The sequence below is a fragment of the Pipra filicauda genome, unplaced genomic scaffold (genome assembly GCF_003945595.2).
Source record: "Pipra filicauda isolate LSUMZ 115617 unplaced genomic scaffold, ASM394559v2 scaffold137_size4652046_pilon, whole genome shotgun sequence".
Taxonomy (NCBI): Eukaryota; Metazoa; Chordata; class Aves; order Passeriformes; family Pipridae; genus Pipra; species Pipra filicauda.
This window is the reverse complement of record NW_024103851.1, coordinates 54,303-77,453: the sequence shown is the minus strand read 5'-3', so window position 1 is coordinate 77,453 and position 23,151 is coordinate 54,303. Positions and strand designations below refer to the sequence as shown.

Here is a 23,151-nt window from a genome sequence, read left to right as displayed (position 1 = left end):
AAAAAAAATTAAAAGACGCCAGAAACACATTAACAAGACAGTTGCCTTTCAGAGCTGACTGCTGCTGGTAGAGCTCCGGCTCCACTGGAGCACCAGCGGGGGCGCAGGAGCCGCTGCCCAGCTCCGCTCGGCACCGCCTCCCGTCCGCGCTCCCTCCCCGACATCGCCTCTCCCCGCCCTCCCCCCGGGCCGCTCCGCGTTTCCCCTTCCTCCACCCCGGTCCCGGGGCCGTCTCTCCCTTCCCTTCTCTCCGCTCCGCTCTCCCCGCGGCGGCGACGTGTTGCCGTGCGGGCGGTGTCGGTGTCGCAGCCATGTGGGTGGCGGCGCTGGCGGCGCTGCTGGCGGCGGCCGGGGCGCAGTATGAGCGCTACAGCTTCCGCAGCTTCCCACGGGACGAGCTGATGCCGCTGGAGTCGGCCTACCGCTACGGGCTGGACCAGTACAGCACGGAGAACTGGCCCGAGAGCGTCAGCTACCTGGAGGTCAGCATGCGGCTGTACCGCCTGCTTCGCGACAGCGAGGCGTTCTGCCACCGCAACTGCAGCGCCGCCGGGCAGCCGCCGCCCGCGTCCCCCGCATCCTCGGGCGCCGGGGCGGCGCTGGCGGAGCTGCGGCTCCTGGCCGGGGTGCTTCGGCGGGCGCAGTGCCTGCGGCGCTGCAAGCAGGGGCTGCCCGCCTTCCGACAGGCACAGCCCGGCCGCGACCTCCTCGAGGACTTCCAGCGCCGCGAGCCCTACAAGTACCTGCAGTTCGCCTACTTCAAGGTGAGGACCCCCTCTCCCTCCTTCATCCCTCCTCCTCTCCCCTCCCATCTCCCTGCCCTGCCTCCGCTCCCCAACCCCCCGCCTCCGTCCCAGCCTCTCCTCCCCAGAGTCTCTCTCCAGGCCTGTCACTGTCGTGGTGGAGGGGGACGGAATGGTGTGTCTCTTCACGTGGCGTGTCCCAGCACGGCCTCGATGGATGCAAGTGCCTTGTGCACCCAATTCTGGAAAAGCCACCGCTCATGCCGACCTCTCGCCTGGCCCTCAGGTTTCTCTGGGCCATAACCTCATTCCCCGTTGCTTCCTTCACATCAGTTTAGCTGCCAGTTGTAATCCACCTCACCTCCATTTCTCCCCTGCTCCCTGGTCAGGCCCCCAGTCCTTGCCCCCACCAGGCTGCCCAGCGTACACTTCATCATCTTCTCCTTGACAAGACTTTCAGTCCCTTCCACCCACTCAGCTCATGTAACTGACAGTGGGATCAGCATGTTCCTTGTCTTTTTCCCTGCTACCTGCCATCCAGCTTGCTCTTCACCAGTTTTCCACCGCTCATCCAGCATGTCCCCTAGATCAACCCTTCCATCTGGCCATGGAAACCTGCCTCTGTGTCCTGTAGCTGTGTCACTCCCATCCCTGCTCCTCATCTTTCCATCTGCCTTACTTTCTAATCTTCTCTGGAACCTTTTTCAGACTCTTCATGTCACAGCTCTGCTATTACAAGCGCTCTTCGTACTTCCTGTCCCTCAGTGTGGCCACCTTCTCCACTTGCTCACATCAGGTCCAGTTCTTTCAAGTGCAGCAGCCCCCAGCCTGTGACTTGCAGATAGTCTGATGCCTGCAAAACTCCAGTTTTGTTGCAGCCGTGGGAAGGAATGAAGGAAAAACTGGCTGCTGAAGTGGGACACTAATGCTAGCCCTGGAATGGTATTTACCTTTTACTCTTGGGTCAGCCAAGACTGGGGACACATACCTCCCTTAACAGATTTCATCCTATTTTTCTAGCTTCTTGTCATCTGTCCAGGATCTAATTGATTACTTTCTCCCTCCTTATCTTCATCTTCTGTTCTCTGTATCAATGTCCGTCCCTTCTGCCATCCCCTCAGATACTGCAGTTACTCACATTTCAAATGAACACAGCATCTGGGGGGGGGGAGGAGAAAACAAGCTGAGCTCTAAGATTGTTTTCTCTTTTAGGGATTCACTCCCAACATATCCCAGTATATATTATATAGGGTTGTTTGCCTGTGCATTCTTTTTGAGATTGCCACTTGGAAGCACACATCTTCTGAACTGTTGCTGTGTCCTGTTTTTAGAAGTTCTGTTTTCTCAGCACTTTTTCCAAACAGATGCGGGGAAATGTGTTCTTATAAAACCAGAACAGTATTCACATGCACGGCATCACACTGGTGTCATTCTGTGCATTGAAAGCCATCCCTAAGACCGTACAAAAAAGCTTAACTTGATGCATTAAAGCCTCTGCACACACTAAACAAAAGGTACCAAAGGTTTCTTTTGAATTACTGAGAGGGCAGGCATTCCTCAAATTCTCAAAACCATATAAGGATACGAAAATTACATCACCACAAATGTTTCCTTTTCTTGTCTTAATTTAACTATCAGTTCCCCTCTTGTGGTACATACAAAGTTTGCAATGTTTGCAAAGTTTGCAATCACAGCAAAAAGCAGTGCTGCTTACCATTTCTAATACAGTCAAGTAACTGACAGACAGGAGTGTGAGAGGGAAATTGGAGGAATCCCTCCCTCTTTCTTTAAACTGTTTTTCAGTCACGTTTGCAGTAGGTTTGAGCAGTGTAGTTTGATGTCTTTGCCTTTAATTGTCTTTCATATTGGATTGTAATCCAGCTCTGAGCCCTTATTACTTGGGGAGTTCTGAATGGGCCTTTGGGACCTACAAACTGCTGCATCCAAAGGACTTTTTCCTGGCTGGTGGCTTCTGAAAAAGGAATGTCCCTTCCCCCACCCCTCCCCAACAGCATTTATAGTATAGGAAGAAGTGGGAGGGAAACGCTTTATGTCATTTTTTGGAGTGACCGTGTGTTTATTCAGGTGGATTGCAGAGTGAAATTCTGCCACGTCTTAAGATTCTTGGAGTAGATGTTTCTGTGCTGCTGCTTGCTCCTCTGGAGGGAGCTTTCTCAGAGCCACTGAGTTCACTTAGGAACGTGTTTCTACAAAACCTTTTTTTATTTTATTTTTAAGAGGTGAAAATTGAAACCAAGAGTGAATTATGAACCAAGTAAAAATGAGACCTGTCAGCCTGCCAAAGAAACAGGATCACAGCATACAGCACAAAAGAAATCAGGCATTTGACGAAAGTTCAGCTGAGATTTCCCTTTGTGTTTAGCACCATCTGGGCTGACTGGAAGCGTGTAGTTTTGGGACAACCAGGAAGGGCAGCTGGCAGTGTTCCAGCACTGGGACACTCATAGCGGCACAGCAGCCATGGGTGGGTTGAAGTCTTTCTTCAGTGCAGTTGTCTCTTGGGTTTCTTCCTGAAATGAAGGGATACCTTTTATGGATGCAAACAGAAGAGTGTGTGTGCATACGTGCCTGTGACTCCTCCTTACGGTTTTAAACATACACTGCCCTAGGCTATTTCAAATGTGAGGTGGAGCTCAGTATCAGCTACACATCAATACACTGAATGGGTTGGTGTGGATCTTGGCTTAGAAAAAAGGTTTTAACATTTTACAAATACCCAAGACTTTTGCTTTCTCTCTCACTCTTCCTAAATATGTGCCTATGTACTATATAATTTATGAAAACATATGTGTATGTATAAAATAAAAAACCCATAAGTGCAGGCACACAGAAATACTTACATGTTTGGTACATGCATTTACAAGTGAGAAATGTATACTTCAGAAAGTATATCCAGTTGAGACTAAAGTTAGTTTAAAAGTGAGTACAGAAAATCACATAGTACATTAGGACACAATTATTGAGCAAGTCTCTGCAGTTTACTCTTAACTTCATAACACCACCAGGAAGATGTATTATTTTAATGTTGTCCTTTGTGCTGCTAGGCAAATAAGTGACATAAACACCATGTAAACATGGTCAGTGATGACTCCTGCCCAATATCCATAGGTTGGCATTAGTATTTGCTGAGATTATTCCCACACAGGAGCAAGATGTCAGCTTTATGAACAGGGGAGGGAGAAGGGAAAACCCCCTAATTTCTTCGATTTACAACCATCATCTGTGCTATCTGCAACAATAAAACGAAAAAAATTGTTCGTGGTGATGAAACTAGGAGTAAAACTGAGAAGAATTATACCAGTTTTACTGTATGATTGTACCTGTTGAGACTATGTTTTCAGTATAAGTAAGTTTGTGACTATAGAGACTATAGGAAAGTCATTGACAAAAACTGGGAACATTTGAACTGTTTTGGTTTTTTTCCCAATTAACCTTTTTTAACTCCTTCCTCTTCTCCCTATCCCTATTTAGGCTAATAATCTTCCAAAAGCTATTGCAGCAGCTCACACATTTCTTCTGAAGCATCCAGATGATGAAATGATGCAAAGAAATATGGCCTACTATAAGAGCATACCTGATGCTGAGGAGCATATTAAAGACTTGGAGATAAAGCCTTATGAGGTAGGCTTTTTATTCAGAGTTTGGTCTTTTGGAACTGTTCTATTATTCCACTTACTGGGTGAGATTTGGGGATCTCATTTGCTTATGTGTTGTCAATTCTTACTCTCCTTTCCCTCTTTCTGTCATCTCAGTCACCTCCATTCTGCCTTCTTGAAGCATTCAGTAATTCTCACCTGTCCTGCGCTTCATTGTTCCATAAATGGGTCACAGTAATTCACAGACAGTGGCATACCTGAAAGCTACTACATGCATATCACTACTGGAGCTAAGCAGGTGCATAGTTTTTCAAATTCATGAGTGCTGTAGCAGCACAGTTTAAAATAACTCAGACATTTTGTGTTAAGATTCCACTGAAAATCTCTGTCACAACCCATGCTTTAGATTCACACTGTTACTTCTGTCCTGCAGGCTTTTCTTTTGATCAGAAATGGAATGACATACTCTGTTCTCTAGAAAATACCTGATAAAATCCATTAGTCATCTGTATTTGTTGTCCTTATCTTACCTGGAGAATAGCTTATGTAGTCATCCAGAAATGCCAAGACATCATTTACTGCATTTGAATTTACCCACCGCTTCCTACAGATCAGTTACTGCTGGTTTTCATTCCTGCCAATTTTTCAGAATCTCTTTGTCAGGGCTGTGAGAGCGTATAATGGTGACAACTGGAGAACATCCATCTCGGACATGGAACTGGCTCTTCCTGATTTCTTCAAAGCCTATGATGACTGTATTGCAGCCTGTGAAGGCTCTCGAGAGATCACAGACTTTAAAGACTTCTATCTTTCCGTTGCAGGTGAGTGGTTAGGAGACAGAAAGGAAAGTACATTTCAATTTGTCCGTAGGATTGACTACCCAGGTCCTGTTCCTGAGTTTGGGCCAATAGGATTTTATTAGATTCACTGTAAGCTGCTTGAATTCTGGTTTATGTTTTTGTTCTTTTTAGTAACATAAACGAGGGCTATCAGGAAATCAGAACAGAGTACTTGTATTAACATGGAAGTTCTGTGTCAGAATAACATGGATTTTTAAGTGATAATAACTGCCCCGTCCTGGTAGCAATGGTTAATCCAGACAGGTCTCTTGGCCACCCTTTCAGTATCGGTTTGGTTGCCTTTGAGGCTCAGTTGTTAACCTGCCTTTGAAGCTGGCTTTGGGGATTTGTGTAGGTCCAGTGATCTGTATGTCCTTTCTTTTGTCTGTTTTTCATCCTTCCTACATTAGAGTTTTACTAGTAGATAACATCTATTTTTCGTGTGTAGCTTAAAAAAAAAATCCATTGCTTTGCAGAGTAAAAGGGACATAAACTTTTTTTATTATTGTCAAAATGGCACATATACATCCCCTATGCTCTTTGGCAGCAAAAGAAACAAGTAATTTCTCCAGTGCTCTGGGCTCAGCATTGTTGACAGTATTTGTGTGGAGAACACATGCGAGTTTTCTCAATAAACTTAGAAATTCTCTTGCATTTTTCATGTTTTTAAGTTACCATAAGGAAAAATAGCCCAACTTTTTGTCCTAAAGCCATAATATGTGTTGGAGAGGGGAAATTTTCATGAAATATGTTTACACATGAGTGGCTCCAGTTTCTTGCGGTGTGCAGCTGATATCCACCGGTACAGCTGACATGGAATAGCTATTGCAGGCCTCAAGACCTGATTTACTATTGGGCAAAGCAGGCAGGTGCTTAGCACAGCAAATAAGGAGCAAAGGTGAAATCACAGGCAGTAAAGCAAGAAACACAGACTTTGTTTCCCAGTTGGTCAGAGCTCTGGCATCAGGTCAACTCCCAAGCCACTGTAAAGAATACAGTGTCCATGCTCAGCTGTGACTGGCACTTGCTGCCATCCTTCCTCTTACTCCCTGGAAGGGAAGGACAATTCCCAGCAGTAGTGATGGGAAGGAAAGGTAGGAGTTACTGCATGATGTCATCATGACTATGTATGTGCCTTTCAGTATTTCGCTCTTGAGATGAGAACGTTCAAATTTACTTACACTGCCTGGGCTGAACTGTGCTCTTGCTGCAGGGAGAAATATTCTGCCTCTGAGGTTTTTACTGCAGAAAGCAGATGTAACAATAAGGCTTAACCAGAATTATTTGGGGCTTACACTAGGTATGTATCCTTGAGCAATGAGTTATGTTTGGAAGCCAGCTGTCCTCATTGCATGGGATTGTTTCACTGAGGGACTTGAGTCTCTGACTTTAAGTGCTGGCTGGAATTGAACCCTGCTGTGCTTGGAGATTCCACTGCTCTTGTAGAAGATGAGTCTGGTAATTTCATGTGGCCAGTTACATTTAGTTAGCTTCAGTGTTCTTCATTCTAGGAGTTCTCAGGGATGAAAAGTGTTCTTTTGTCTTGGTCAGAGACTTGCTGCACAAGCTTATCTAACTTGCTTTCACCTGCCTAATATGGCTAACAGGTAAACTAAGACTTAAAAATACTTCTTTTCTGTGTTGTAGCCAAATGTGATATATCCTGAAAATGTTTGATACTCTTTGTTGGAAGGTTTCTTGAAATGTATTTCCTTGAAGATAAAATCACCTGTAGTCCTATTGCATTATAGCAAGCTTTTTTAGGCTGGGTAAGCTTGTGAACCTAAACATTCCTGGCTGAAAGTCGTTCTGTGGTGAGTGGCATATTCTCCTTTTTCTTCTCTTTTAGAACATCCAAACTGCAGGCATGATATGTGGCCATCTCTGGAGGTTTATTTTGCAATCACCTGCTGTATATCTCTGTCACACAGTTGTACTCAGCAGCACGTGGACCTTATCCGTGCAATAATTTCATGAAAATGCAAAGGATTGCAAAATGTAAAAAATAAAAGAAAGCACTGTTAAGTTTACAGTTAGGAAATAATGCAATACTCTGTAACACTGTAAAATCCACTGCCACAAGCTGTCTGTAGGTGTCAGTGAAACCTAACTGCTGAGTTCTCTGAAATTCCAGCTTTGATATGTTTAAAGTCGACTGTGCAGATTTTTATGGAAGGGCTGATTACCATTACTTGATATGTACTTCAAATGGAGTTGTAGGTTCTCAGTGCTTCCAAGCAGCAAGTTGCAGATGCACAGGACTCAGGAGAGCATCATAAGGCCAAATTTTAATGGGTAGCAAATGGGAGGCACTGTAACAACATGCTACCCATATCCTGTGTTGTCGTTTTCTTCCTTCTAGATCATTATATTGAAGTCCTTGCATGCAAAGTGCAGTGTGAGAGTAATCTGACGCCCGTTATAGGAGGCTTTGTTGTTGAAAAGTTTGTGGCCACCATGTACCATTACTTGCAGTTTGCGTATTATAAATGTAAGTAGTGATTTATTGTGCTTAAATAACATTGGGGTGATGTGAGACAGATTCCATTCATAACTCTAGTTACAATGCTTTAGAACGTAAATAGTGGCCTCCAGAACCTGCATTTTAACCTGTTTCAGGACAGAAACTCGAGTTTCCTGGTATCTTTTTCTTCCTGTATTACTGTAGTTAACAGACACAGGACACAAAATGTTCTATGTTGAGCCTGCGCTCATAAAATTTTCTATGAAAAAATACATTGCAGGACCCTCTGTTTTAAGTTATGCATGGTCTGTATTGGAAAGATGAGGCAGTTACAGAGTAGATGTGGTCTGATCCATCACTGCCCTTCGTTCTGTACGTGATACCTACTGCCAACACAAATTGCTAACGCTTTTCATAGTTTCATATAAATGTTAAATCTTCATATAAATGAAAAATGTTCATTATATGTATTTTATGTTTTAGATGCCTTTTTGAAGTAACTCATAACATATTAGGGTAAACAATGTCGGCCACTTACTATACATTGGAACATCTGGAATGGCACAGACCCATTTTGTACACCTGTGTACAAAAACCTATGGTTTGTGCCAAGAAAGCCATAGTGGTTAAGCTGTCAAACCCCCGTGGTTGTTAAGTGGCTGAATTGTATAGCTCTAACAATACATTTTTCCTTAAACTTCTAATTCATTCAGTTAGAGAAACTAAAGATTGTAACTTCAAAGAAACACGTTTAACATAACAAATTTATTCTATTGAATAAATACTCAATTTTCAATTTACTATTCAGAATTTCTTCCACAGACAAACCTACAGAGTATTCCATATAATTTGCTTTTTCCTAGTGGATTCTTATAATCCTGTTAGAATGGGCCTAAATGGGTTTTGAAGAAAGAAGGGACCGAAATCGTCCCTTAACCGAAATCGTAGTATCTGGTTCTCAGTGATTACATATTTGATAGGTAAATCATTTAATGAATTTTGTGGTTTCTTGAGGAGCTACTTGCACTGTAGCCTTTACAGGTATTCCTGCAGGCTCCAACATCGAAGAGAAGACACATCAACCATGTAGCATCAGGCCATTAATGACTTCTGCTTATGTTGTTTGACTACACATTTTACACATTGACTCTTCCCTCTTTGTCAGTTCTAGTACAAAGAAGTGGGGAAGTGTTTGGTTTTTTTAATAAGTACCCCAGTGCATATCACTAAGCTGTGGGCTGATACTGGGATACCTGGGAGGAACGTTTTGTTAGGATTTTCATAGAAAACCATCAGAGCTGAGTCCTCATTTTTGAATCATGACCTGACCTGTTTCAGGACACAAATATAGCATATTCTTTCTGGGAAGCAGGTTTTTTTTCTATGCAACCAGTGGGGAGGTAGAATATGGGTTCTGTTTCCATCTGAGTTTTTCAGAACTTAGATATTAGTAGGAATTTGTTCATTTATCTTATCTCGATTTTTGTGTGTGTGTGTTTAATAATTAGTGAATGACATGAAGAATGCAGCTTCTTGTGCTGCTAGTTACCTTCTGTTTGATGAGAAAGATGAAGTAATGAAACAGAACATGGTGTATTACCAGTACCATAAAGACAAATGGGGACTTAAAGAAGAGGATTTTCAGCCCAGATCGGTAGGTGAATTATCTAAAATGCCTTCTAGACACATTTAAATATTTCTCTGAAACTCAGTGGGTAAGAGGTTGGGAAAATGGAGGTTATCTGTTGGTTCTAGAGTTAGACACATACTGTTTTGTGAAAACCATATAGAGAGTTGCGCGCAGAGATGTAGTGTGTCACGTAAACAGTGAATGTCATTATAGTTCTTCCCTTTCTCTTGAAATATGCTACAATAGGATATAATATAATATGATGACAAAGAAATTCACACTGGTATTTCTCTGTCACTTATGCATATTTATATCTTTATGTACCTCTATAAATAAGGCAGCTGCCCCCTGAAATCTCCTGATGAAATCTCTGAGTAACGTTCAGGCTTTTGTGAATCATTATCTGCCAACATGTAGTTGCCCACCCGCTTGTTATTTCAGGTTCTGTGGGCATTGGAATGTGTCTGGATATGGTAACTCCAGCTAAACTCACTTTCCACTTACTCCATTTAGAACACAGTTGGGTGGATGAGGATGGAAAAAGGCTCAGGACTATATTGCATCTAATTATCTAAATTAGAATACTTGCTGCAAAGAACCCACAGTAAACATGAGTCCATGCAGCAATGATTGTGATCTGGTTTTGAAAAACTGCTCTAAAAATGGATTTCTATGCTGTTCATATATTTCCATGTCCAAGGAAAATTTACAGCCTGGACTGTGACATCAAATTTGATTTTCTGTCATTTCTCGTTACCAGGATTTATGTCATGCCACTGAATTAGCTGCTTTGTGACACCTGAGCGACTCCTTAGGCATCAGTCATATAAACTGTACAACTGGTTAGTCATTAGCGATACATGTTCCACAAATTAAATTTGCTGCCTTCTCCTAGGGCATGACTTCCCTGTGGAAGAATCATTTAAGTTAACCCAGCTGTGGCAACAGCAGACATCCTGGGGGATAACATTCCAGTTGCCTTTTCCATGTTGCTTCTTCAGACATCTCAGTCACCAAGACCTTCACTGGCCCAAAGGCCCTTGTTTCTTAATATGGCATTAAACCCAGTGTATCTGTGCAGTGCTCAGGTGACTGACCTTATGCAAAGCAGTGCATTTATTCCTCTTATAGCTTGCCCTGATTTGATAATTACACTTTCTACCTCTCAGGCCAGCCTGCTCAAGTCAAAAATACCACTCCATTTGAGTTAGGTGGGGTTTGTTTGTGGACAGCTGTTACCTGCAGCACGCCTTATCGGCGCACTGGAAACCCAGGCCTGCCCTGCAGGACCAGCTGAGACAGAAGGCAGCAAAAATGCATTTGGTTCTTTCAGAAGGCAGCAGCAGCAAGTCTGAGCTCACAGGGGAAAGGAACCGCTCCTTTGTCACTGCTTTTGGGAACAGAACTGTGCTTTATAGCCATATTGGAGACAATGTTTGATGGTGAGGGGTAGCAACAGTTTGAAACTGCAAACCGGAGGTAGATTTGGCATACATGTACAGAGAGGACAGAACAAGGGCCCTACACATGAATTCTGAATGTTTCATTGATAACTTCTGTAGCTGGGGACTACAGATAATTTGATTTTTAAGTACAAAATACTAAATGGACTCAGCTGTATTTTCTTGTACTTTGATCTATGTAACTATGAACAGGAGTTGCTTGCTGTCCTAATCACTTGCCATGAAAACCATAATGCCTCTGGTTTATTTTCAAAGTGGTAATGGGGTGACAGCAGGATTTAGCTCTGGCACTAATCTAATGTCACAAGATGTTCTTGTGAAAGAGGGAGTCTCCTGTTTTCCTCCCCAAAAGGTAGTCAAAGCAGATTAGAGTTGATGTTCACAAATATGAGAATATGTGACTGAGCTACACTCTGTGGTCCAGGCAAACAGCTGGGAAGTGAGGAGGGACAGGTGAGTGACCTTGCAGAATTTTACTAGTCCAGACTCAGGCTGGGGTGGTGAGTCATTATCATGCAAAATAGCTTAGTGTCTCTTTTTCCCAGAACTGCCTGCTGCCATACACCAGTGCCAGCACACAGGGAGGCAGAGGCTTTCTCATGTCCAAAGCCCACTGGAATGCGGGTGCATGCTGCTACTCAGCTCTGGCAGTCTTATTCCTTATTCTCAGACTTACCAATGCTTTGAAACGTGAGAAGGAGGAGAGTGCTTTGCTCTTCTCCGATTAATGGAGATTGTGCTTATGAAGATCCACAGAAGAGTTTGGATACACCACTTGCTGTTTTACTGTTCCCTTTCTCAAACACTATAAGCCCCTCCTGGGATCTACCTTCTACTAAGGCTGGGTCTGATTTTACTGGAATAGTTTGAGGTGATGTGTAATGATGCTCCCCTGTCTTGCTACCCTGAAGTGACATAGAAATTTTGGGATTTTTGATAGGAGGCAGTTCGATACCACAAAATAACCACACTTCAGCTGGAAATGTATGAATTTGCGAAGGAACATCTGATGGATGATGATGAGGTGAGTTTTATATAAATGAAATCATGGTCAAAAAAACAGCAGTCACATTAAAGTGAAAATGATACGTAGATGTAATCCCAAGATTTAACTAATACAGAAAAATCTTCTTGAAACTGTGACCAATTTATAACAAATTTTTAGTTTTGTAAGTAGAATGTAAGAATGAACTCGAAGAACATAACATACAATTTTAAAAAAATTGCCATAATTAACATAAGGGCAAATATAGTGCACTGAGCCCACAGAAAAAAAGAAAGTCTACTTTGCAAGCTGTAACACCAGGGGGCAGAGAAGTGGTATGTATTTTTAAACCAAATGTTTTTCTAGGTTTGGGTGTGGGGATTTTTTGCTTTGTTTTTGGGGGTTGTTTGTTTATTTGTTTTTGGGGTGTTTATTGTTATTGTTGGTTTGGGTTGTTGTGTGGGGTTTTTTTCCTAAAATGGTGTTTGAATTATATTAGAGATCCTTATAATTTTGTCCAGAAGTAACCACCTAAATTGTAATTTTTGTCCAAAGGAAGTCTTGTTACCTGTTATTTTATTCTACTCAGTAAAATTTTGGTCACCCAGTCTTGCTTCTTAAATGGTTAGAAATCATGGTCAAATAACATATAATGACTACTATTTACACTGGAAATATGTAAAATGGATTTTTTTTTGGGGGGGGAGGGGTGCAAGAAAAGTAGTTAAATTGTTGAAAGGGCATTTCTTTGTCTCCCACAGCTGAAATTAAAGTATAAATTGTGGAAGGCTTTGGATTGCTGTTTGCTTTGGTTTTGGGACCTTTCATTTAGAGGTTTAAAAAAATCTTCAAATGATGGAAGTGTTTGTTGCTGGCATTGGCAAAGAAACAGCTGTGCTCAACTATGGCATGGGTCAAGGATACCTATAATGAGCACTGCTGATGTCTCTTTTAGTTAGAAAAGGCAAAGATGGTTTATGTTAAAAAATGAAATCACCTTTGCAATTTTTATGTTATCCATCACATAGGGAGAGATAATATTTTATAGTGGAGAAGTAGTGTCTGCACTGCCTTCAGTATTCTCATGACCTGAAAGCAACTCTATGTAAAATTCCATTGCAAGGTTACCAAACTTTAGGAAGACTTTCCATTGTGATAAAATGCCCTGAAAGACAGTTTAATAAGCTTATTTAAAGGTTAAGCTTAGATGAGGACTAGTTGGTATGGATTGTCATCAGTGTGAAATACTTGAGCACTTTTTATATTCCCTTATTGGTTTGTGCTGTTGCCCATAAGGTTTTCTTATGTCAGGCATAAACTTATTTGTCATTTTTTTCCTTCTCTCATATCTGTTGCTTCAAAACACGGGGATGAGTAATTAAGGAAGGGGAGACACAGTCCTTTGTGAGTGCTTTCCCCATATGTTGTTACTAGGAGGGTTTATAGAAACAATCTTCAGCCTCAAGGACTATATATAGAGGAAACAAACATTCATTTGCTGGCATTCATTCCCGTAGCCCCTTTCATCAGGGCAATTACAAATGACCTTGCAGTCTGCAAGAGGGAGGTGCAGTGAAAATGTCAGTTAAACTTTTGAGGAACTGACAAGGAAGTCACGTTACACTGGATTATATGTTTGGGTTAAACAACCAAAATTACTGGGCCTGGTCATGCCACAGGTATCCCTTCCTCACACTCTCATTGCATTAGGAAAGTTACCATTCTCTTCTCCAGGGAGAAAGCTGAAGGGCTTCTGTACCCTCCCTTGCTAGGGCTGAAGAACCTGAGAAGGATGGAGGCTGTCCATGCCTCTGCCTTGGCTCTGGCTTTTGGTAGTGAACTCATAAATCCCTGGCTACCCGAACTTGTCTTTGGCTGCCGGAGCCTTCCAGGGATTCCAGACAGAGCAGGAATAGCACAAAGGTAAAACTGCTACCTTGCAGTTTCTGCTCTATGGACAGGACCTGGTAGTGTAACTGGAATTTTTCTTTTTTCTAATATTTCTTCTGGCACAGATAGAAAAACTTGTTCCATAGGAATGTTGAAAACTGATGAAAAACCCAGATAAGGCATTACAGTAAAAACTTTATTAAAAATTGTTAAGGATGGAGGCAATCTCTCTTGGAAGTGCACTCTGTTTATTTAAACCATGTGCTTCTTGGGCCATAGGCCATAACTTCTGTGAGTTTCTGTGGTCCATGTTTGCTGTCTGTGAAGTTGCTTGTGGGCCAACAAGCTCATAAGATAATCTGCAGAAAAAAACCCTCTTTTTTCCTTGACTGAAGTAAAAGGATTGATGTGGACAGAGATATCTTCCTATGTGAGTGTCATTATTTTCAAGTGGAGAATCTCATTTTATTCAGACTTCTCAGTGCTCCTGTATCTCAGGTCATCCATGTGTCTTTTCATATACCATTAGCAAAGCGAGTGAGAACATTTGACTTCTTCTGTAATACATAGCAGTAATTGCAGAGGCTGGAACAGGCAGTAATGATTTTTGCATATGTTACTACAAGAAATACTGTCCTACTCCTCTTACTTTATTAATGTTTTTCTACAAGGAAATGAAAAACTCTAATTCAAACATTTAACACAGAAGAGGTGACAGAGAATATTAACGCCAACTACCTACAAATTACTTTTAAGAAAAAGTAATTATTCTTAAATATCCTTGCAGTTTTCCACAGGGAAGTTAAAAGAACGTTATGGTGTTGTCATCTTAGTTGGCCATGGATAGATGAGCTTTTTGATTTCTATTCAGATGTGTAATACATAAAGGCTGTCATGGATACAACTCCTAGTATTGCAGATTTAAATAGCAAACTGAGCTATTAAGAGCCAGACACTCAGCTAGTGTAGATATAACTTCAGCACTACACTAATTGTATGAGACATATTTTTGGCACATAAAATCAGTGTTCTTGAGGAATTTTTTTGGGGGGGATAGCTACTTAGCTGTTCTAAATTACATAAGAACCACAAGTATTTGGCTGGGATGATCCTACAAGGTGATTTTTCTTTCAGTACTTAATCAGTAGGTGAAAAGATGTTGGCAGCTTTGACCCACTTTTTTTGGCATCTTGTTCTTTTTATTTGTGTATAATGTCTGTGTCCACTTGAATAGTGGCTGAAACTAGAATGCTCCATTCCTAAGTGTGATGCAAAAAAGAATAAGTATTGAACTAATGTGACTGGTGGAAAGAGGACATATGGAATAGCATCAAAGCACAAGGGCCCAGTGGACTACTGATAGTAAATCTGAATTCAGCCTATTTTTCTGTTTGGGAATTGCTAACAATATATTTCCAGCTTTATTGACTCCCTCTTTGCATATGTTCAAATGATTTATACAAGTGTGCTGTATATACAGCAAGTTATAAGTCCAGACATGTAAACCCTGCCCTGCCTGTGACCTCAAAAAGCTGCACTAGCACCGCTATGCTGAGAAGAGCTGGTGGCAGCTGTTTCAGAGAGAGTTGGCAGCTAACTGGCAGTGTTATGGTCCCTGTTAAACATATGCTTCCTCAAAGAAGAAAGAAAAAGAGATTTTTTTTTTCCCATCATGATTTCCCAGTGGAGGTTCTTCCCATGTGGCTGGCTCTCCATGACCTTCCTGCTTTCTCCTCTTGCTTCTGCACCACTGGATGTGTGTCTTAGTCAAAGATGTTCTTCCTTCCATTTAAATGACCTACCATGGGAAGCTGCCAGCGTAGTTGGGCTTAAGTGGCAGTATGTGCCCAAGTTGCAGGTACTGGCATTGGGAGGAATTTCTGCTGCCCAGATCTTCTTTAGGCTCTCTGTGTAGCATAAAGCAGGCAAGAGAGCATAAGTAGATCTCAGAAACAAAGCCACTAGAAGGCTTGTTTTCAGTGCAATCGGAGCAATGTTGAAATTGCTCTGAAACTGAGTTGACTCATGTTTTATAGGCATTATAAATACGTTAAAAGGAAAGCATATTTATTGATTTACTGCAAAATACTATTGTAATAACTGCAATGTACTGTAATCCCCCATGGTATATTGGAAAAGAACAGTTAAGTGTTCAGAATATATCATTGAAATGAAATGGAAAAATATTTGAGAAACTAGATAACATACATATAAAAAACAACTAAGCTCTCTTAATGTTGAAAAAAAAAGCCCTAAAAGCATGTGACAGTGGGTCATACTGTGGACTAAGTATCTGAAAAATAAACAAGTTAAGGACCAAATAATTTTTCTGCACAAGAAATTGAGGGATTTTCTTTTTTTTTCCCCTGCTAGAATGCAAAGAGTGTCCAGACTGGTCTGTACAGCTCATGGAGGTTCTGGGAGGGCTTTGCGGTGGTTATAGTGAACTCTCATGTTTTAACTGAAGGTTAGATCAAGGAACTTTCTCTTGGTTGAAGGCTGAATAAACCTTTCAGGCTGAGCCACTCATTAACGCATGCCTTACTGTTACCCCGATATAACGTTTTCCCCCTTCAAAATGTTGCTGGCCAGTGAGCTGTGTGGTGTATACTTGCTGGCTCTATCAGGTTCATGGAGTCAAATCCTCCACAGTCGTTCGTATCAAACCTTTTTCTTCACTCTTGCAAGATAATTAATTGTTCTAGAATGAAATCCACTGGTTTTCGTAACAGCTCCTTGTGACTACTCCCGTTAGTACCTCAAATTAGTTACTAGAGCAATTACAGGATAATTACTCATTAGTTATAGGGCACCCTTGACCTCTCCTCACAGAGACCACTTGTGCAACCCTTCCCACTACCATAACCTGGCCACCTACACCCAGTACATAAGGAAATCAAATCTGTTGCTCTCACTGTTAAACAAGTTTCCAATCATTAAGATCTTCAAACTTTAGCAAAATTTGAATTTTTGTTGTGAAGGGCAACTGGGGAACATTTATGTGGGATAAATATTTTCCTTCTAGGTCATAGATTATAAGGAAACAAAGATCCAGCCAGTTCTTCTTGCTCTGTGTATTGTCTCTTAAGGCTTGGTTTGTTGGATGAGTTAGAATAAAGGCCATTTCTTATCCATTCACAGGTAATCACACATAAAAGCACGTCCAGGATAACATTTTTCTATAGATCTTAATTCATTCTAGTACACTATCTTTTTTATATTCTCTGTTGCTTCCCTGAACAACAGGCTATCCCGCTGCAGTGCATACAGAATCCCTATAGAAAAGGCCATCAGCAGATTTGCATAGAAAGTATGGGTTATTTTTTCCTGTAACTTTTCCGGTCCACACTGAGAAAGGACAGAACAAGATTGTAGGTGCAGGCAAGGACCTGTGAATGATTAATATTTGCATTTGCAGACGGCAATGCTTAGTCTTTGCAAGGAATGGTAAAGTGTCTGGGTCTGTCAGTGAGCAATGCAGATGCTGCTGCTGGCTGCTGTTTTTAAATGCTGCTGTCGAAAGAAAAGTTGGGGCTGGACCATCGGTCTCAAGTGTGCCATAACTGAGCCATGTATTGGTAGCTTTTCTTCTTTGCTGTTTATTTTAATAGCTGGCTAGGAGTCTCCAAAGTACAGATGTTTCTTCTAAAAGGTTGTGTTTTGTGTGTGTGAATGCAGCATTTAACATTGCATAAGGAATGGCCTGGCCCAATATGTACCTTGGTCTTGGACATTCAGGTTCAGGTACTAGGTGGGGAGTTTTGCATTCTTCTCTTTTTTAGGCCTTTTTTTTTTTTTCCAACTGCTCTAGCTTCACTTATAATAGTGTCCCAATCTCAATAGCCTGGGTTAGCTTATTCAGAATTAACCAAGAACTCTGTTTTAAAATTAATTTTTATTATAATCCACTTATTCACATATCCTCTGTGAAACCTTCTTGAATTAATTACTGTGCCACAAAACTTGTTCGTTCTGTCCAGTGCCTCTGTTGAGTTGTTAATCTAAGCCAAGGATGCTCAAATTGCATATGTGACAGATGATTAGAGGCTCCAGTTGGTCAGATCAGTTTCTCTGATTCTTTGAACCACTCACACTGGTCTGGAAACATTCTCCTTTTTCTGTTCGATATCACACCTCCCATATTTCAGGCTATATCTGTTCCATCTTTTTACCATACACCCTTGCTCTGTCAGTCCCACTTTCCACTGACTGTCCCTGGAGAGGGAAGAGGTTGGTAGCACAGGGAGGGAGGCTGTGGGGTACCACAGAGCTGCTGAACCTGCAGCAGGTACCTGACCTCCAGTGCAAACCTGGAGGCAGCCGCTGTGGACCAAGGGCCAGCCAAGGAGGACCTGTTTTGCTGCAGCTGACGAGGCAGCCCACATGCGTGTATTTCCCTGTTGTTGGCTGCCTAACTATCAGGCATGTACTGGCCTGGCAGCAAACTGTTCTCTTCCCTGGGCTTAGTCAGACCCCACATACTGATTTCCTAACTATCAGCTGAACAGCTGCATCATGCTTTGGGCCATATATTGCTCACCCATGATTTGCATCAGCACCATGTTTGAGCAGCATATTTATGTAACCTGCATTAGAGGTGGGTGGCTGTTGTCCCCTCTAGTAGCTGGCAGGGGAAAGCATTATGGGTTTCCAGCTGATTTTGCATGTAAAATTTGATGTTCTTTCTTTAAGGGCAGGAAGGAGCTGTACCAAATAACATGAGGAACTCTGTCATACTGAAGGGCTAGATAGTACCCAAGACTCATTTCATACTCCAGATATGCAGGCCAGCAGGAAGTTACTAGATGTGAGCAGGCAGAAGGCTTTTTCCCTAGAATGAACACCTGTGAAATATTTACTGACTTTAGTCATACTGAACGCCTGGTGTCAAGTGAGCACTGATGGGACAAGGACGGTGATCAGTCTGGTCCCAGCTGCCAGTGTGACAATGCGATCAACTCTTCTGAGGCAGCCTTATCGCTTTTTCGTTAGGCTGCCAACTGCTCTATGGACAACTTGCAAATATTTTACATTCTGATTACGAAGGCACAGGCAAAACTATTTTAAGTGCAGGTTTTGGTTTTCTTTAAGTGTAATCTGGAGGTTTTGCCTTTTCAAAAATAACCAACATCCAGGCAATTATTCAGTTGCATTGCAGCATATTTTATGTATGTATATTGTTTCAGCAACTTTTTTTATATTTTTGCCACATTTCAAACTTTGTTACTTCTCAGTAAGCCCAATTAGACCACAACAGCTTCTGTGAAGCTTTCCTTTAGAGCTCAGTTTCAGGCACCAGAGATTTCAGGTATCAGTCTTTTTTCCCAAATATTGTTGCTTTTAAATATCCTTTTCCATTTGAACCATGGATTTCTATATTTCATATATTTTCATATGTTTCTAAATTTGAAAACATACCAGAAGTAAAAAATTTGAATTCTATCTGTATCTCCTGTGTCTTCCAAAATATCCTTACTGATGAGTGTGCAACAGTAATATGAATCGAATTAAGTTCCCATATGGTTGAGTTCCAAAGGTGTAATATTGAAATCTCCATGTCTTCCTTATGCTTAATTCTGGGTCATCCAGTAAGATGTTTATTCCATTCACCCTCCTTCTCAGATTCTTAACCGTTTGAAGGTTGTCTTTGCAGGTAGACAGAGGAGATAAATCCTTTTTCATATCTGTTTTTCTTTCATTTAAGTATGATCCTGAGGTGTAAAAGAATCAGCTTGAGTTAGATCTGGGACCGCTGTAGTAGACAGCTGGATTCCCGGGCTCGTAACTGTTCAGAGTTTAGTGGCACCTGCCTGTCTGCAGTCCTTCAAGAGGCACCTGAATGCCCACAGGTTTAGGACCTGTGCTATAAAACTTGACCTGAAGTCCTCTGTGTTCTGTTTCTGTATCTTCCAACTGCTTGTGTAGTGACTACTGGACCCAGAGGCTACTTTTCATGTGCATTTGTGAAGTGGTATTGAGTTCCTCCCTCGACTGCGCTACTTAGGCAATCAAAATTCTTCTAACAACAGAAAACATGCAGAAACGTTGAATTCCTGTTTTCCAATTGCAGGAACCAGATTTCTTGCAACCAGAAAGACAAGTAGGGAATACGAAAGTGTTGGCAGTTTTACTGAATTGGATGCTTAAATCTTTTGAAAAAATCCAAAGCACAATAAATTGCCATCCTTCAGGACTTGCTAATACTGCTTCATAGTTGGAAAAACTCAGTGGTCTTTTGAGATGGAACTGTGAAGCAGGGAACAAGAGCAGCAGCTATTTCAGCCAGCTTTTCTCCAACTTTTATTTTTGCTTGTTTGGTTCTCATTATTTATCTCCTCACTAATCGCACTTCTGAAAAATATGATGTTAGTGCTTTTTAGTTACAATATCCATAATACTGTTATTGTATTAAAAATAGCCAAAATTCTGTATTTAATTGTACTGTTTTCAGTGACAGAGGTTTTAACAGCCTTTCCTCAGTAGAATAGAAAATTGTAAAATTTTGCCTCTCAAAATGTATGTGTCTGGAAGAGGCTGTCTTTCTAAGGAATATCTTTCTAGGCAAAAATGTGCTTAAAATTTAATAAGGATTGTAAAATACTGTTTGCAGTCTTCATTAAGCAGAGTCAGAAGCATAATACAGTTCACAAAGACTTGAAATGGGTTGTGAAGGGAAAAGGGAGAATGAGCATCCATGCAAAGACGGCTTGCTTTCAACATAACTGCTATAAATTCTTATTAATTTAAACATGAGAGTGAGTAAGAGCTGATCAGATTTTCCAGCAGACTATTTTTTCTGTCAGAAAGTGACAATTTGTTTTGGAAAAAAACTAAATGACATCTTAAGACCCTTTTAGAGCATGTCAAGAAGGAAAGGCAGAAAAGTTTAAAGAAAACGTAGTGAAATTAAGAGGTTATCGGGAGATTGTAGTTCTTAGAATAAAAGGTTGGAAATGTAATTTTGAGCATCCACATCTCTCGTACAGCTCAGCTTTTGAGTTGTACCAAAAAGTGCAAATATGCACAGACATTCCCACAGAATCTCCCATCTCTGGCAGTGTTTCTGAACTGTGTATGGAAGGCAAACCAGAAATCACTGGTATTTCTGAGTGTGCCAGCAGATGGGCTGCTACAGTCAGTTTTGAGTAGTTTGAGAGGTTGCTGCACATTTGCTGTTGACTACTTGGTTTTTAGCACTGAAGGTGTTACACTGGGCTGTAAATGATTACAACAGGTTTTAGCTCAGTTACTGTAGCTTAGTTGACAAGACTGTAAGTTCCAGTCAGTGGGGCTGTATCATCCCAAAATACTCAGGCATGACTGTGAGAAGACATTTTACTGTGGCAAAATATAACATATAACTATGTTAGGAGTAGTTTAAATAAAGGAAATTTATGTTGCGTTGGTACCCTGTATTAGCAGAGTGGAGCTTGTAAATGCAGTATTTCCTGGGCTGACTCTAAACCCAGTGTATTTGTTTCCAGTATGAAAAACATTCTGTTATCTCTCTCTGGTTCTTCACATTTTTGCTGCATTGAGTCATGACATATGAAGATCTGGGGTTGAAAATTGAAAAGGTGTGTGTGGAAGGGTGTGATGGGAAATAAACAGTTAGAGCAGACAAATATATCGTCAAAGTTATGGTTCTACAAAACACTATCAGTTTGAATTTTGAAGCTTTCTAAAATTCTTTAATTTTTTATGGTATTTTAACAATTTCCTGATTTGACAGGTGCTTTAAGCATTTATTCCTCTCTAAGTTTGAGGATTTCATTGTCTATTTAAGTACCTGAAAAAGTACAATAGGATTTACTGTAAAGTGTAACATTTCCTTCTTTTAAGTCTGTGTGTCCCTGCAAGTACTTGTGTTACTCCAGTACGGGCCATTTACTTGCCTTTAATAGGCTTGTTGTATCTACATGAAGGGTGTTAAAAATATTTGGACACATATTATTACAGTTTATGTTTTGATTAAAATAGCAAAAATTTCCCACCAATTTTGCAGTAGAAAGTTAACTTGTTTCTGTTAAATTTAATGCCTTCTAGGGTGAAGTTGTGGAATTCCTTGATGAGCTGTTAGAAGTGGATGAAAAGAAGGAATCCTGATGAGTGAAATCATCACAAAGTGCTTTACGAAAGTGAAGACTCACCGTTGCTCCTTACTATTTTTGGTCACTTGTAGTTCCAGTTAGATATACCTCAAAGGTGCTTCTTTAAGCTCCACTTTGTGTCCCAAAGTCCACTCCTGAAAGGTTACTTCCATGCTGCACTGACTCTTCCGTGAGCATGGCTTTTCACTATGCAGAATTGGTGCATATGAGTTTGCCTCTTGAACTTTCTTTCCTTTACACAAACAACAAAACAGACTATTTGTGTTTTCTGGGATAACACTAAGTTTCCTCATTTCAGTGCTGTTCTACTAAGTTGTAGCACTACAGCTAAATTCTGAAGAACTTTTGTCAGATTATGAACCAAGGAAGACATAACAGTTCCTCTTTCTGAGCTATGTGTTCTATTATTTATATATGTCTTTTTATATGATGATGAATAAAGTGATAATGAATCCCAGTGCACCTGAAAGATGTTAAGATACATTTAACTAGCTGAAATAAGGTGATTAACAAAGCACAGCTAGTGATCTTGTAAAAATTGCTTAAAGAATTTTGAAAGCAGTTTTGATCTTTCTTAAAAACTGAATTAAATTCCATGATGTGCAATTAAAAATAAAATAATTTCTTCTTCCTACCAGTTGTTCTTACTCTTTCTGTTGAAACAACCTGTGGTCCTTGTGTGAGGTGGGGCCAATCTATGAAATATTGGTAATTGATTGTATTCTCTTCTGAAGAAAACAGTTTGCTTGGTTTTTTTTATTCTGGTGGGACTGTCTGCATAATTTTCATCCAAAAGTGAGTACATGTGGAAACTGCAGTGATTTAAAATGGAATCTTGAAAAATATTTATATGTGAATTCCTGTCGTTTTTATTATTAGCTGTACGGCAGAATCCAAAACAGAAATACTTTGAAGGCCCAAAAGAGTGTGCTAGAGAGGAGTGGTGGGTTGGTAGATAAGTGTACTGAAGAGCAGAAATCCCCTTGACCTCAGAGGAGGATCCAGGATTTCATCCTTTGCTTTCCTCTTTCATTTTCAAGGATCAAGTCCTGCAAGTGGTTTCATCCCATTTACATCAAGGGCAGGCAAGCATTCAGCTCTCTTACGACTGAACTGTTATCCAGCTGAATGGAAGTGAATTGCCCAGCTAAAATCTGTGTTAAGTTTTTAAAAAGGCAAAGCATGATCTAAACTACCTTGATGAGTTATTGCTGTTATAACTTATATATGCTGTAGTAGTCTATGCTATTGAGTGTCTACAGGGCGTAAGAAGGGGAATCCATAGGATCGGATTTCAGTGTCTGCCAGCCTGTGACAGCAATGAAACATTTGAAGTTGCATGTAAAAGATGTTTGGAAGATCAGATTGGCTTTTTTAGCTGCTTTAATATAAATCACAACTAATCCACT

At 41.0% G+C, this 23,151-nt stretch overlaps 1 protein-coding gene across 2 annotated transcripts; it reads left to right on the top strand.

Annotated features, from left to right (window-relative positions):
• The first annotated feature begins 200 nt into the window (after nt 1–200).
• Nucleotides 201–22,376, top strand: LOC113992150 (cartilage associated protein). Of its 2 annotated transcripts, XM_039378387.1 has the most exons (8): nt 201–764; nt 4,236–4,385; nt 5,010–5,181; nt 7,562–7,690; nt 9,172–9,317; nt 11,697–11,780; nt 12,297–12,299; nt 13,626–17,877. In XM_039378387.1, exons 1-8 carry the CDS (start codon nt 312–314, stop codon nt 13,710–13,712), a joined length of 1,224 nt encoding a protein of 407 aa, XP_039234321.1. In that variant the 5' UTR covers nt 201–311; the 3' UTR covers nt 13,713–17,877. The 2 variants fall into 2 exon arrangements, with proteins under 2 accessions (XP_039234321.1, XP_027584972.1); XM_027729171.2 differs by lacking the exons at nt 12,297–12,299; nt 13,626–17,877 and adding an exon at nt 21,678–22,376.
• Nucleotides 22,377–23,151: the final 775 nt, after the last annotated feature.